The 14,975-nt window shown below is 33.3% G+C and overlaps 3 protein-coding genes across 6 annotated transcripts; 1 reads left to right on the forward strand and 2 right to left on the reverse strand.

The window, feature by feature from the left end:
* Positions 1-308: 308 nt before the first annotated feature.
* On the reverse strand, positions 309-2,802 carry LOC140875713 (uncharacterized). Of its 2 annotated transcripts, XM_073279482.1 has the most exons (5): positions 2,401-2,802; positions 2,218-2,295; positions 2,026-2,101; positions 792-865; positions 309-686 (listed from the first exon to the last, which is right to left on the reverse strand). In XM_073279482.1, the coding sequence occupies exons 1-5, from the start codon at positions 2,503-2,505 to the stop codon at positions 618-620; spliced, it is 402 nt and encodes a 133-aa protein (XP_073135583.1). In that variant the 5' UTR covers positions 2,506-2,802; the 3' UTR covers positions 309-617. The 2 variants fall into 2 exon arrangements, with proteins under 2 accessions (XP_073135583.1, XP_073135584.1); XM_073279483.1 differs by lacking the exon at positions 2,218-2,295 and having other exon boundaries at positions 311-686; positions 2,401-2,793.
* A 295-nt stretch (positions 2,803-3,097) lies between these two features.
* On the reverse strand, positions 3,098-3,940 carry LOC140874239 (uncharacterized). The gene has a single exon (XM_073277520.1). It carries the CDS (start codon positions 3,938-3,940, stop codon positions 3,098-3,100), a length of 843 nt encoding a protein of 280 aa, XP_073133621.1.
* A 1,917-nt stretch (positions 3,941-5,857) lies between these two features.
* On the forward strand, positions 5,858-11,566 carry LOC140888133 (uncharacterized). Of its 3 annotated transcripts, none has more exons than XM_073295820.1 (4): positions 5,858-5,977; positions 6,066-6,226; positions 8,530-9,250; positions 10,609-11,566. In XM_073295820.1, exon 3 carries the CDS (start codon positions 8,774-8,776, stop codon positions 9,239-9,241), a length of 468 nt encoding a protein of 155 aa, XP_073151921.1. In that variant the 5' UTR covers positions 5,858-5,977; positions 6,066-6,226; positions 8,530-8,773; the 3' UTR covers positions 9,242-9,250; positions 10,609-11,566. The 3 variants fall into 3 exon arrangements, with proteins under 3 accessions (XP_073151921.1, XP_073151924.1, XP_073151930.1); XM_073295823.1 differs by having other exon boundaries at positions 10,627-11,566; XM_073295829.1 differs by having other exon boundaries at positions 5,909-5,954.
* The last annotated feature ends 3,409 nt before the right edge of the window (positions 11,567-14,975 follow it).

Genomic DNA, 14,975 nt, shown 5'->3' on the forward strand with positions numbered 1-14,975 from the left:
TGATTCTCAAAAAGTGTACATGTTATGGCAGAATGCTCCTGTAGGGCTAATCTGTTTATATTATAAACTGAGTTAGACATTAGGTCTTGATGATCCTTCTGTTATGACTAGAAGGTGATTTAAATCACAATTCCCTGTCAAAAATAAAACATTTCCATTCAAGTATGAACTAAAAATAAATTTGAATTAATATATTCAAAATCATGGATATCAAATCCATAATATGAATTTCATTTTATTTGTTTGAACAAATTTTAGTTGAAATGAATTTTAAAGTTATATCCAATCACCTTTGAGTAATTTTAGTAGTAATTATGATGAATTTTCACACAAATATAATTCGAAAACGAAGTTTAAAATATCTCTCCCTTTTTCCCCCAATAGTTACTAAACAAGAAGTTGGTGAATGAATCCTCAGAAAATGTAACACATGAAGGAACTTGGACATGCAGCCCCTCTAGCTTTATATACAGCACATATCAAGACAAATACAGCATCGACTCTCGTCACTTCCATAAAGATTCAACTTCATGCTTGCAGTTCGTAAAAAAGTCTGCCGCATTTGGCGTGACTGCAGGATTTCTGGAGAAAACGTTAGGTGCATGATGCACTAGTCATCATATCGAGCATTTCATGCCAAGGCCGTTGCAGGTTAAAATGAGGCTCTTGTAACGATTGAGGTAATCCTGCAGTCAACAAAATAACAAGTTGTGGACCATGACTTTAAAAGAGAATAAATGATAAATACACCATAGACTATAGAGGTCATTGTAAAGGAGTAGGACTCTTACAATGATGTTGCTATCGTAGGCATAAAGCATCCCTTTCTTGTCATATTCACGTCGTTTTACTGGATCAATCAAAACTGGAAAAGATAGAAGAATTCCGATGTCAATACTGGTCAAACTCACATAAAAGAACAGCTAACAAAACGGTTACCAGTGGCTGAACAAGCTGTGCAACAATGGACCCTAATCTAAGGCATCAGCTGGCTATATTGTATGTCATGGTATGTGAAAATACGGCAGACCTTTCTCTGGGGCGCTAAGTTTCTAGGTGACTTAGTAAAATTATCGTTTGAGACAGAAAGAATTGGAGCATGATTATTGACAGTTTTTCATGTATTTACCACCTTGTAGGCCGTTTATAAAACGAGCTAAACTCAAAGCTTATGATTTAATAATTTATGCATTGGTGACTAAATCCATTCATTTTTACCGTCACCTAAGCCTCATTATTTCTTAATCCATCCGTTGAGGTTTCAACCAAATGTACATCCATCACATACTAATCACCACAGCCTTCAGCATGTGTGATCAATTATTACAATATAATAGACCTAAATGTATCCATTAGTTGTTGCCATCCATACCCATAAATCAGATGGTTTTGGTCGAGGTTGCATGTTCTAATATGAAAGCAACAAAAGTCGGAGGCACATGTAAAGAGTCAAACCAGTCCTCCGAGTTAAATTCCAAGTAACATCAAGCTGAGAAATTCATACCACCTAGCTTAAGAAAGCAATAAAAGATCACATTTACATCAAAGTCTCCAAAAGGTCACTCATTAGGTACCCTAAAAAGCACTATTGGCGAACACAACTAAGGTAATGTTTGGGATAGTTTCTAAGAATCACTTCTCGGCTTTTCATTCACAAAATTTCACTCCAAACACTGCTTAAACTACAAGCCTCCTAATCTACAGCCAACAACCAGCTAACAATCGACAAATTGCATATCCTTCACGAAAATAAAAAACAGAGAATATCATTCGACCTGGCCACTTCCACTAAAGCTTACCGTCAAGTTCTCTAAACCGCAACCTTTCCATCCGCGAAATTCTATAGTATTGAACTATTACGAACGTAATAATCCCCAATTTCGTAATCAAATTGTTACAAGCATGTCATTTAAATTGCCAAAGAATTGATAACCAATCTAAAACATGCTGAGTAAAACAACTTTAAGCCTATAGAAAACAAACATTCGCAGCATTGGGTGGAAAAATGGGAAAGGCACATTATACCCTGATAAGCCACGTTGATTTCTTGAAACCTGGAAGTCGCGCTGTCCTCATTCTTCTTTTTATCTGGATGCCATTTCTGGTAGCAAACAAGAACCCCAAAATGTTAACATTAAACTAAAACAGCAAATTAACCAAAAACCCTGGAAAAAACAAAGTTAAAAAAAAAAAAACCAAGATAGATAATCAATGTACCAAAGCTAAGCGAATATAATTGGAACGAATCACTTCTTCAGTAGCATCATAATCTACTTCTAGAATTTTATAATAATCCTACACGTTCCCAAATTAAAAACCAAATTAACCATCAACAAGAAGCACAAGGAAAATCAATTATTCTTTTTTTTTTCGAACAAAAAAAGAAAAAAAATTCAATACTTTAGGCTTGGATAACACGGAGAAGAAATCGTGGTCGAGGTGAGAATCGTGGTCGGATTCCTCGTCTCGAGGGTCTTGGAATCTGTACCACTCTTCCCACATCATTTTTCTACAGTCGAACTCAACTCAGCAAGATTTTCGCTGTTCTTTGTCCGCTGAAATCTAGTCTAGCAAAAGAAACCCAGAAGGAATACGGAATTTGGAACGAAAGAGAAATCCGCAACTGCAGCAGGAGACAATATGGGGAGTGAAGAAGATAATAATAAAGCTACATCATCCATGGATAATTCTTGTTTAAAAATTTATGAAACGTTTTCATAAAACCAGCTATCATGTTAATATTAATATGGATAAATTCTTTTAATTTTGTTACTTAAGAAAATATACATGTCCGTGGGATAAAATTTATTTGGATTTTGTGAAGCCATCAAGGGTTTTAAAAAAAAATTTATTTGCTTCACTCTGTTTTATATTTTCTATATATTATATGCATATATATATGTGCTATAATTGTTCTTTAAATATAATCATATATATTTATTAGCAACAAATACAAAATAAAAGTATGACAAAAGATTTCAATTCTTGACTTGAGCCACACATGTATAATGACATATTATTATATCACATAGAAAGCAAAAACAGCAACAATCAAAATGCAACTGTAAACTAAAAAAAATTCCAAAACTTGTTGATCTTATTGGCTTTTCCAAGCACATAATAGCAATGAAAAACCAGAAGCCATACTAGTTTTATGATTTGGATCACCACTTGTAAACAAGAACACCGCATTACCAACAACACTTTGATACAACCAGCTATGTACATCCCAATACACTTGGATCAAAACTCCATCCACCGTCATCGTGTCGTTTCCCCTGAAGTTCCATTTCAGCCGCGCTACTCGCATCACCGTCTTGTCGTCTATGTATATCGCCATGCAATGATCATCATCATAAGTAGTATCATATTCAATCCTTACATCATGCACATCTCCCTCGTCACAAAATCGTGCCTTTGAATTATACAGTCTCTTCCCGAATACGTGCTCCTTCTTCGCCACGAATATGGCTCTAGAAGGGGTCGGACTTGGACTTGAATTATAGATATCTATCTTCTTGTAGGCCTCGTTGGTCAAGTCTCCGAGGAGCAAGCGTAGCTCTTGGTTCACAAGAATGGCGAGATAGAATCCTTGTAAAGGTTCAGGCCCCGGACCGAACTTAGCAGACGACAAATCCCAGAAAATATGGAGGGATGCGGAATGGGATACCAAGTTTTTGTGGCCTTTTCTCTTGGAAAACAGCCATGTTTTGATGTCAGCTCTGCAGAGGGATTGTTTGGTGGGATTTTGGATTCCGACAGTGAGTCCTAATTGGCCCATCAAATGCTTGATCCATGTGACGGTGATGAAGCCTGAAACCGATTTAGACTGGTACTGGTACACACACGTCACCAGATTTTGAGCTCCGGATTTGGCTGTTTGTGTGCTTGATGCAATTTGGATGACACTTTCACCAAAACAAGATGGGAAATCTTTCATTTTGTGATCTTTTCGTGGAGTACTGATTCATTTGCTGTTATATATATATATATATGTGTGTGTGTTTCTTGAATTGAGAGAATCTAGCTAGCTAGCTTCAATGTATAAGGAGGTGATCATTTATTTGAATTGGGACAACAAACTAAACATAAAACATGCAAGAGCTCAACTCAAATGCTAGCTACTGCTGAAAAAATGGAATGACATATAAATAACAAGATTGGAATTAAAAAGAGGCGATTTGTTTTGGGAAAGTGGAGAAAGCTGAGACATAAAAAGGCCAAGAAATGTGTTAAAGAGAGAAAGAAAGGCAAATGGCCAATAATAATATAAGGGCGCCATTGCATTCGCTGGACGATTGCCAGCTATGTAGTGATTGATACGTACCGTGTGGCTGGCGTCAACTCCAAATTATTCAGCATTTTTGGTTATTTAATATTGATGAAACATTCTCCATACATATTTGATTTTAAATTTTTTTTTAAATTTTATCATTAAAAAAGTGGAGTGTACGTGAATTAATGCTATAAATTAAATTGGCTACGTACGTTTGGTATTCAACCAATTTGGAAAGACGTCACTTGATCAATCTATATACTGATATTTGTTATGAGAATCTCCATAATCACTTATTTTTAGAGCTTATAAACACTACATTGGGTTGCTTATTATAAACAAAAAAACTCATAAGAGGAAGTTTTGCGGACCAATTTTGTGAAACGGGTCTCTTATTTGGATCATCAATGAAAAATTATTAGTTTTTATGTAAAAAATATTTATTTTTTATTATAAATATGAACATAATTGACGGAAAAAACCTGGTCATAGATAAAAACCCAACTGACTTTGAGAAAGACAAAGAAAAAGTTGTCATAATCCATAATGTTTCTAGCTCTGTGTCTTGTTTTGTATTAATTTTTATGTCAAAATTATTATTATTTTATTAAAATATGAGTATGGTTGATCAATTTCAATAATAAAAATTCGTGAGATCGTTTCACAAAATACGTGTTATTTCATAAAAACCCAACTCGCTGAGAAAGACAAAGAAACAGTTGCCATAATCCATACGATTTCTAGCACTGTGTCTTGTCTTGTCCATATTATTAATTTATTTGTCCCCCTAATTAATTGGAAAAATTAAATTAAATTAAGATTGAGGTAATTAAATAATATTCATGGACACAATGATAAAATGTGTGGGTAGGCATATTAATTTCGAATAATGTTAAATCGTATATATGTTGGGCTCGCCCACATAACATGTGGTAGGCACGGGCACAGTGGTATTGACATGCATGCAACATAAAACATATCACGTGCTTGCTATTTATTTTTATTCCACAAATTCTGAATTATATATTATACTTGTCATATTGTCTGTGTTCAAGTTGAATTGAAACATGCATCAAATACCACATTTTCTCTTAATGATATACATTCGTGAAATCGTATTGTAAAATATTAACTTATATACAAAAAAAAAAAAAAAAAAATCATAGCAAATACTCTTTTTTTCTCGTTTTTCGCACTATCCGATGTCCTTAATTTTGGCTTATTTAGTCATTTCCAAAAATAATATATTATATTATATATATCTTCAAAAAACTCAACTTAATTTTTAAAGCTCAAAGTATTTCCCAAACATATAGTTGGCATGATTTTGCCGATGCAGTTGAAGTCAACCCAAAATAAAATTCCAATAATTTATTTATTTATGCACAAAATAATTTCGCCTAAAACATAAATAAATTAATAATAAACAATATAAAAAACCCGGGTTTTTTTCGAACGATGCTCTAATTAATTGGGCTTTAAATCCTAGCTACTACTCGGAGGTGAGCCCAAACTGATCGGCTGTTGTCCGTATTAAGCCCAGCTGAAATTTTGGGTTGTCGCAGGCCCACTTCATCTAGGGTTTTGTTTATATTTTCCGATATGAACCACCTCCCCGTTTTTCACTGGTCTGCGCGTTTCTAGGGAGAATTGGAGAGGAAATCTCAAATCTACGGAGGTCGATTCGTAACCCTAGCCATGGTTTGCTCAATGCTATTTCTTCCATTGAGATTGATTCTATCAAATGCCTTTTTATTAGTATTAAAGACTTCATTTTTGTGTATTGCAGTCGCTCGTATCAAATGAGGAGTTCCAGCACATTCTGCGTGTGCAGAACACTAACGTCGATGGGAAGCAGAAGATAATGTTCGCTATGACCTCCATCAAGGGCATCGGCCGCCGTTTCGCTAATATTGTCTGCAAGAAAGCAGATGTCGATATGAACAAGAGGTCATTTTCCTTTACTTTGTTCGCTTATTTTTTAGATGAGTAATATTCAGATTTAATTTGCTAGTTTCTATCTCAATCTGCATTTTACTTTCTTGATTTAGCTTTTTCGGTCCAATGAGTCGAAGAACTTAACCTTAATTTATTTGTGTATCAATGCTTGACCATCGAACTATAAATTAGTAATTTTCGGTGTTGATATTTTGGGGGAGCTGAATTACAATACCGTGATTGTGAGGTTTGGGGATCATGGAAAGTTGTGTTCTTGTTTGGAACACTAGTGTCTTTGCCTTAGTGTATCTTTCTTTAAACTGTTATTCTTGGTTGTGCCATTTTATGTGTCGACTGTTTTTACGAAAGACACTAGTAGATTCTTGTTTTACACCTTTTTTATCTTGATTAAAATCTTGACTTAGGAAATTTGTATTGAATATTAAAAATCTTGTCGTTTGACCCTGAATATGGTTATGATGTACCTCTTCAGTATTGCCACCTGATGGTCTTCATTTTAGGGAAAAATTTGTGATCCACTAGCCTTGAGGTTTTGGGACATGTGTCTCTGTCTGTCAGTTTTAGTTCTCGATTGAAATATTTTGATGCTGTTGTTTAATCTTAACCAGGTTGTCATTTTTTCTTTTATCCTTTGAATTTTTTCATTTATATTCTTTTTCATTTGTTGAAGAATATGAATTTCTTTATCTACGTCAATCAATTGTTTTTTTAATTGATCTAATTGCTCCATCCTGCACAAGAAACATATATATATATATATATATATATATATATATATATATATATAAAATGGTTAGAAATTTAACTCTTTATCGTGAGTAATTCAGATAGTTTTATTATGCGTATCATTGCATTTATGAAATTTTTTTGCAAGAATTGAACCAATTTTCATGAGATTGATTATTTTACGCATAGAGTAATTCATGTTTTTGAATATAAATATCATTTCATCAATTTATATTCCCCATGCTTTTTAAGGCATATTCGGATGACTTGAAGTCATAAAATAATTCATGTTTTTTAATATAAATCTCATTTCATCAATTTATATTTCCCATGCTTTCTAAGGCATGTTCGGATGACTCGCAGTCATTTTCTGGATCACTTAGGATCTCTTTTGTTATTCTGTTACTACGGATAGTATAATTTGGATGAAGTTCTCTAGTTAATGCGTCGGGTAATGAATTGTCCATTTCTTTGACATGTTGGATCTCAAACTGATAATGGTTCAATTCCAATTGCCATCTAATTAACCTTGCTGCATTTCTCCTTGCATTTCTTGATATTTTTCTTGTCTTGAATTATGTTAAATTCATATTATCCGTTCTCACTAAAAACGATTTAGAAATAAGATAAATCTCATAATTTCTAATTGTATATATTAAAGCTAATAATTCTTTTTCATTTGAATGATAATTTAGTTGTGCACCTTAAAAAGTTCCTGATGTATAATTACATAATTCTTCATTATTCCTAGTAGCTGTTTTAGTAAGTTCTTCTAAATTTCTTTCTCTTGTATAATCTTTTAAACATGCTCCCCAGTATTCATCTGAGGCATCTGTTTTAATTATTATTATGTCTTTATTTGAAGGAAAATATAATTCGAAAAGATTACTAATTATCTTATTTTTAATAGTGTCAATATAATTAGTATCTTCTTTAGACCATTTCCACTCATAGTCTCGAAAAGGGAAGTTCGAGAGTACACAAACCTCATGAGCCCAAAGAGCCAAAAATAATTTATCCTCTTTCTTTGTTTTTTTATTGGTTTGTATTGTAATGATCATCTTGAAGTACGTATTTCATATATGTATAAGCAGTTGCATACTCAAAGTTTGTGGGTTGTGATAATTTTAGATGTTATTTGGTGGGTAGTTCATGATTTATCCAACATATGGAATACAAAAAGTAATGTTTGAGATTCATAAAGGATTATGTTTAAATGTTATAGGTTTAATAAATTGTGGCCTCTGTGTGTGTATGCACACAGCACAAACTGTATTCTGTTTTTAAGATTAGTGATATTTATGTCTGAGGCTTTGAAAATGTTTAGTTTTGCAGTAACTGGCTGGTTTTTCTTTTCTTTTCTTTTTCCTTTTTTTTTTTACCCCCTTTTAGGACCTATGATGTTTTGGATCAGTAAGAATTCCATTGGGATCTTGTCCTTCTGTTGTTGTGATTTTTGTATAAAATTGTTAGTTGTATGTCTATGGTAAGATTAACCCCAAGGCTTGATAGGGGCTTCACGTGAAAATTTTCTGGCTCTCTCTCACCCATTTGTTTGTGTGTCTCAGGTCATTGTAATCCAGAAAATCGCAATAGCCAAGTTTATGTCAACCAAACAATTCACCACTGACATCATATTCTACCTCTGAATAAGCATCCCACATGGATTGTCCTAATTTTTAATTACACATCTACCTGGGGTTGATTAGATCCTACATAAAAGAGTAACTTCTTGAAAAATAATTGGCATTTAAGTCTAAAAATTGAAAAATCTGAATTCAACCCAAAAGAAGTCCAACAATTGGGACACAGATGACCACCAAACTCCAAAGTCGTCGCGCAGGTGGCACCATTGTGCACCACCTTCGAACCACCGTAACCCACCTTCACCACCGCCTATTACACAACGGACCTGATACCCTAGACGAACTCCTTGACCGGCACACTGTCAAAAACGACAAAAAACGTGATGATGACGAGAACGAGCTCCTTAATCGGCAAAGACTTACCAGCACAAGATGGGAGGCGCTAAGTTTGTATAGAGATATCATCCGAGCTACCCGATTCTTTATTTGGCCCGACTCTCGAGGCGTTATGTGGCGAGATGTTTTGAGAGAGAATGCGCGGAAGGAATTCGAGGATGCAAGGTTTGAGAATGACCCAGAAATCATAACGAGGTTGATTATTGGAGGAAGGGATGCTGTGCAAGCGGCAATTGATAGGATGGTGGAGAAGCAAAAACGGCAAATTGATGATGAGAAGAAAGATTTCGGCCGGTGATGAATTTAGGTAATGATTTTCAATTGAATTTAAGATTGAACTGCCATTAATCATTTTTTTGTTTATTGAGTTTTAGTGGGGTTCAGATGATTGTGTTTTTCGTTTCATTTTTTGTTCTAGGATCAATAGTTTATTATGCTCTTAGATTTACTGTGTTTTGATGGGTTTTTCCTTCATCACGTGTCATCATACTTAGCTTGTTCAGATGTAAACGCTGTATTTGTGAGATTATTTGGGGATCAGAATTCTTTTGACACAAACAGGAAATATGAAATTAGTAGTGATGTCAGATCAGATGCCATTTTAGCAGTTGGTTCTCTTTACAAAGCTCCTGTCTTTGGATTTCAGCTGATTGAATAAAAATTATATAGGCTCTAATTTTGCTTGGAAAAAGTTTGAAAATGTTCAAGTCTGGCTTGAGTTTGATCGAATTGAATATTTATCGAGTCAACTCGAAAAACTCGCCAGTCAGCTTGATTTGTTTGCACCCCTGTAAGTCATAACCTATTCATTCTCTTTTTTCTTCGGCCAGTATCACTGGCCATCTCGATATTGTAATTGAGGACAAGACGACAAGTATTGTTATCTGATTCATGTGAAATTGGGATTGTTATCATTTATTTGAGTCAGGTCTCAATTCTTATTTATGATGATGTTTGAAGGAAAGAACATAGTTTACCAGAATTGTAAAAGCCTTTTGTTTTTCCTAATGCAATTGTTTTTCTTAATCTGAACCTTTCTTTCTTACTGATTTCGACTCTATTTTAATTATGTTCAGCACGGTATGTGCCTAATGTTGGTTTACGTTGTGTTCTGCCATGATATCAACAAAATACTCTATTTTGTTAGAATGTTACTCAATTTTGTATGCTACATCAAAATTTTCAAAGTCTTTTAAGAATTGATCTTGGCCTGTCTGAGGTTAATAGTTCGTTTAAATTTGTTCTTGCTGTCAAATGTTTTTATTTTTAATTTATTTTATTTATTTAGAAGACTTAATATAAACTTTATAGTAGTTTCAGTTAACCTGTCATGGCCATTACTTAATCAATGGTTTTGTTTTTTGTTAATCAACTTAGTCTTGAGTTTTGACTCAGTTGCCTAATTACAGGCAGTAATCATGTCTCCTTTAATCACATAAGCACATAATTGCCTTATTATTGAAACACATTATTAAAGTAATATTTAGCCTTTAACAACGATTCTTTGGGGTGCCACAGATGCTAAGATTGGTAACTAAGAATACCGTTTTCATTACATCAATGTTATCTACTTTTTTTGTTTTTGGAAAATCAATGTGGTCCACTTTTATGATAATAAAATCAGTTTGTGTTGTGTTATGAATGTGTGGTTTTATTGCTATTCAGTTGGGAGATATGTGGCAGGGCTGGTGATATCTGAGGCACTCAAACTCTCAAAGGGAAGCAAACAATATTGTTCTCAGCAACTGAAGCTGCTGATGTGATAAGTGAGGCGCGATTGTAAATTTTCAAGAATGAATTTGATGGGATGATTTATTTATTGTCTTACAAAGACAGAGAATGCGAACTGTGTCTTACGGTTAATGGTTTTCAATATCGAGAAAGTTTCATTGACAATTCATTAGTTTCTGTACATATTCGGATGAAATTTTGTTGATGTATTGAGTCTAACAAAGAAACAAGTTTGCCTTGCGGAGATTGTTTACAGATTGTAGCTGCTATACTTGCCTTGTTTGATTATTCCAATTTTTACAGTAGCTTTTATCTCCAAGTTTTGGTTGCTTATATTTGACAAGCTCGATGACAGGTGCAAGTACCCGAAATTTTGTGCAGCTCAGTATGGTCCCATTCTAGTAAGCATCACACGCCACGCAGTGATGTCCCTGTCGATGTAAACTCCATCATCACATCATAAGCTTACTCGAGCAAGCAGGCACCACCCTTAAGGTCACCGGAGTTTGATATTCGGCTTCATCATAACTGGTTCATTCCTGTTCCTCCATTTGGTCGAATTCCCCGAAACTTATTATCTTGCTAGTCCGAGTTTTCAGTCATGCTATCAAAAACGTCTACTACTTTGGAGAGTAGATGAATCATGAATTATACTCATCCCACATCCATTCTAAATGGGTTCCTCGTTGACTTAAAAAATTTAATGGGCCTGAACCCAATATTCATTCCAAATTTTAGCATGGCCCCATTACAATTGTCATGTTTCCGGACTGATATTTAAGGAGTGTTTGTAATCACTGAAAAAAAGTGATTGTTAGTTTTTGGCTTTAAATCTAGATTATGTGTTAGTTTATGCTTAACTTAATTGAAATTCAAAAAATAGTCATGTGGTGATTATGATTCTTCAAAAGTGATTCTAAAAAAAGTTAATTGTTAAAATCACTTTAATCACTTATTTATCAAACACTGCTCAACTTTGATTTTTATATTTTCACATATGTTTTCAAACACTATCATCTTTTGATTTTTCTTAACTTTTTTATAATCTATAAATTAATCAATTTTACAAAAGCACAATCTATTGCAAACACTCCTTAAGTGCCCAGCGATTTTATCAACCATCCACCGAAGGAGACATGAAAATTGTGTGCAGGTCATATGTGGGAAAATGATTTTATGTAGATAATGTTGAGGATTTTATATATTAGAATTTAATATATAATCCCACCAAAAAAAAAGTAAATAAGAATTTTTTGGATTCAGTTATCGAAAAAGATATGATATAAAATTTAAAAATATAAAATCAAACACCAAAATTAATTATTATCGAAGTCTCTCAATTAATAATGTATGGTATAACATAATATCTTTGGGACGGAATTAGGAACAATATTTAAAGATACCAAATTTCCTGAGCCCAAAAATCTGGTTAGGAGTAAGTCATATAACTTAACCTACAAGAAATTTTACATTTGACGACGCTGTCTAACTTCGCAAAATGTAAGGAGAACATATTCATTATGTTCGTCGCAAATTGATTGCTGGAAAATGTCAAGGTGCTCTTTGGCGACGCAGGAACTTAAACGTCGCCAAAGATGCACACATTTCGCGACATTAGGAACGTACATCACTAAAGGGTATTAGCATTTGGCGACATCGTCCTTGCGTCGCAAAATGAATTTTTCATTTCGATATTTTGGATATTATTGTAATTATTTGATGACGCAAAAATCTCGTCGCCAAATATATTAGACATTTGGCGATACATTTTTATATTTTTTTTCTCTATTTTGCTTTTGCTGAAAATACGAAAGCATAACAAAATATTGATTAATGTTTTTTTTCTACTAAATACAAATATCAAATAAAATAATTAAACAATTAAATATACTCAAATTTAATAGATGTGCAATTTACAATTCAACAGTCAATATTTTCCAAAAGGATAAACAACCTAGTCAAATAATGCCGTAAAACGTAATTAATCAAACACTAATTAGATAATGTTGTAAAATAAATAATGAAAAAAAACTATGTAGTCGATGTCAGAAGAGAGGGGAGTGGTGGAGGAGATCAAGTAGAAGAGCCTGTCAGTCACCGATGCCACCATCCTTGACGATTGTGCATATGACGTCTCACACGCAACGTACACTTATTTTAAATTTCGTGCTTCCGAACACTCATTGATGGTATGAGATTTGTCTATAAATACGAAGGCTCTTGAGGGCCCTAAATATACAACTCATAACAACACAAATACACCATCTACGAGAAAGTTGGAGTGTTTAGAAGCTTCAATTGGATAGGAAAGCAGAATATGGCACATAGTTAAAACGAGATATCTACGGTGACGGAAGCGGGGACGACCGATGCCGCCATACTTGACAACTGTGCATATGGCGTCTCATATTCAGAAAAGTGAGACACGCAACGTACATTTATTTTGAATCTCGTGCTTCCGAACACTCATTGATGGTACGAGATTTGCCTATTGATGGTACGTATGAGATTTGCCTATAAATACCGAGGCTCCTGAGGTCCCTAAACACACAACTCATAACGAGTGTTTTCATAACCGGACCGGTGGTCGAACCGGTCTACCTAAAAAAAGCGTTCCAACTGGTCGGACTATTTTAACCGGACGGTCGAACCGAAAAACCGTTTATATAATTGAATATAATAAATAATATATTTTGAATTTTAAAAACTCAAAAATTATATAAATAGACAAAAATATATATTTAACATAGTTTGAAAACTAAATAAATATATAAATATATTCAAAATAAAAATTATAGTTATAAATTTTTTAAATAATAAATTATTTAATTTTAAAAAAACAATAATTATTAAAATAAAATTTTAAATGAAGTAAAAATTCTAAATAATAATGCATATATATAAATAACTAAATTTAACGTTTTAAAAATAAAAAATCTTAAATTTTCAAAAAAAAATAAATAAATAAAATTCGAGATAGTTAGTGCTGAAAAGAGAAACCAGGAATGACATATCGCAACGGTTGCAATAATGCAACAAATCTTTGTTGAAGTTCACCTATAATTTGTTGCTGCTCACCTATAATCTGATTTTGCTCATCTATCGTTTGTTGCATAGCCACAATCTTTTAACCACCATTATGCTTTAAGTTGATGTTTGTGGCTCTAGCTAGGTGAAACGACCCTAACACTCTAAATAAAAATAAATATGTGGAAATTTTTTTTTTATATATACTTTCTAAGTAAAAATATGTACATACATGTCCATACATATATGCACAGAATAAATAGATTTAAAAATAAATAACTTAAATAAAAATGCAACCTTTAATAAATTAAATATTTGAGTCTAACATTTAATAAAATACTGACATAAGCAAAATAAATAAAATTTGCATGCACTGAAAATATTTAAATAAGATGAGTAATAATATCCACCACTTAAAATAAATAAAAAGGTATAACACAATAAAAATATTCAAAACATGACGTAGACTCAGACAACGGTCACGGGGTTACTGCTTGTCCGCTCATAGGTCCTCGCCGCCGGTGGGTACAATATCCTCCTCTACGTACTCACCTGCACCGTATCAGTGTAGTGAGCCTATAGGCCCAACATGCTAACATAACAAGGGTTTAAAATAATTTAAATCACTTTAATACTAATACATAACATATACATGAATGAGCATGTTTAAAAATATCATGAACATAACATAAACTTAAATTAAACTTGAATATCATAATAATACATAAATATTGTTGAACAAAGTATTTTCTAACATCGAAAGGTCGTATCCATACCATACATACATTAAATACTGATCATAGTAGTAAACCAACGTACGTGGCGGTGACGAATCACCTCTTAAATTGGCAGTAAACTGCCCTTCAATAGTTCACATATGGGGACGAATCCCCCTTAAATTGTCAAACTACTTCAACTTCCAACATAAAATTATTTTCTTTTTGCTCAACCTTAAACATTAAATCATGCATAAAAATTATTTAATAAATGCATGTACTTAAATAAAATGTGTGTCCTTCATATATATTTAATTTAATTTCATACTAACATATAAATATTAAAAATAACTTCAATGCATAAAAATAATAAAATATATATTCAGGACACATGCTATTTCTCATGGGTTGTACTGAACTGCTGGCCCTAACACTCAAGCCCAATTTCTTAAATTCTGGCTCATTAACACTGAGACTGACCCATTAACATACCTAAGCCCATTAACACATTTCTAAGCCCAATAATATTTCCTGGCCCAATAACACTCTATTCTGGCT

This window comes from Henckelia pumila, chromosome 1 (genome assembly GCF_033568475.1).
Source record: "Henckelia pumila isolate YLH828 chromosome 1, ASM3356847v2, whole genome shotgun sequence".
Lineage (NCBI taxonomy): Eukaryota > Viridiplantae > Streptophyta > Magnoliopsida > Lamiales > Gesneriaceae > Henckelia > Henckelia pumila.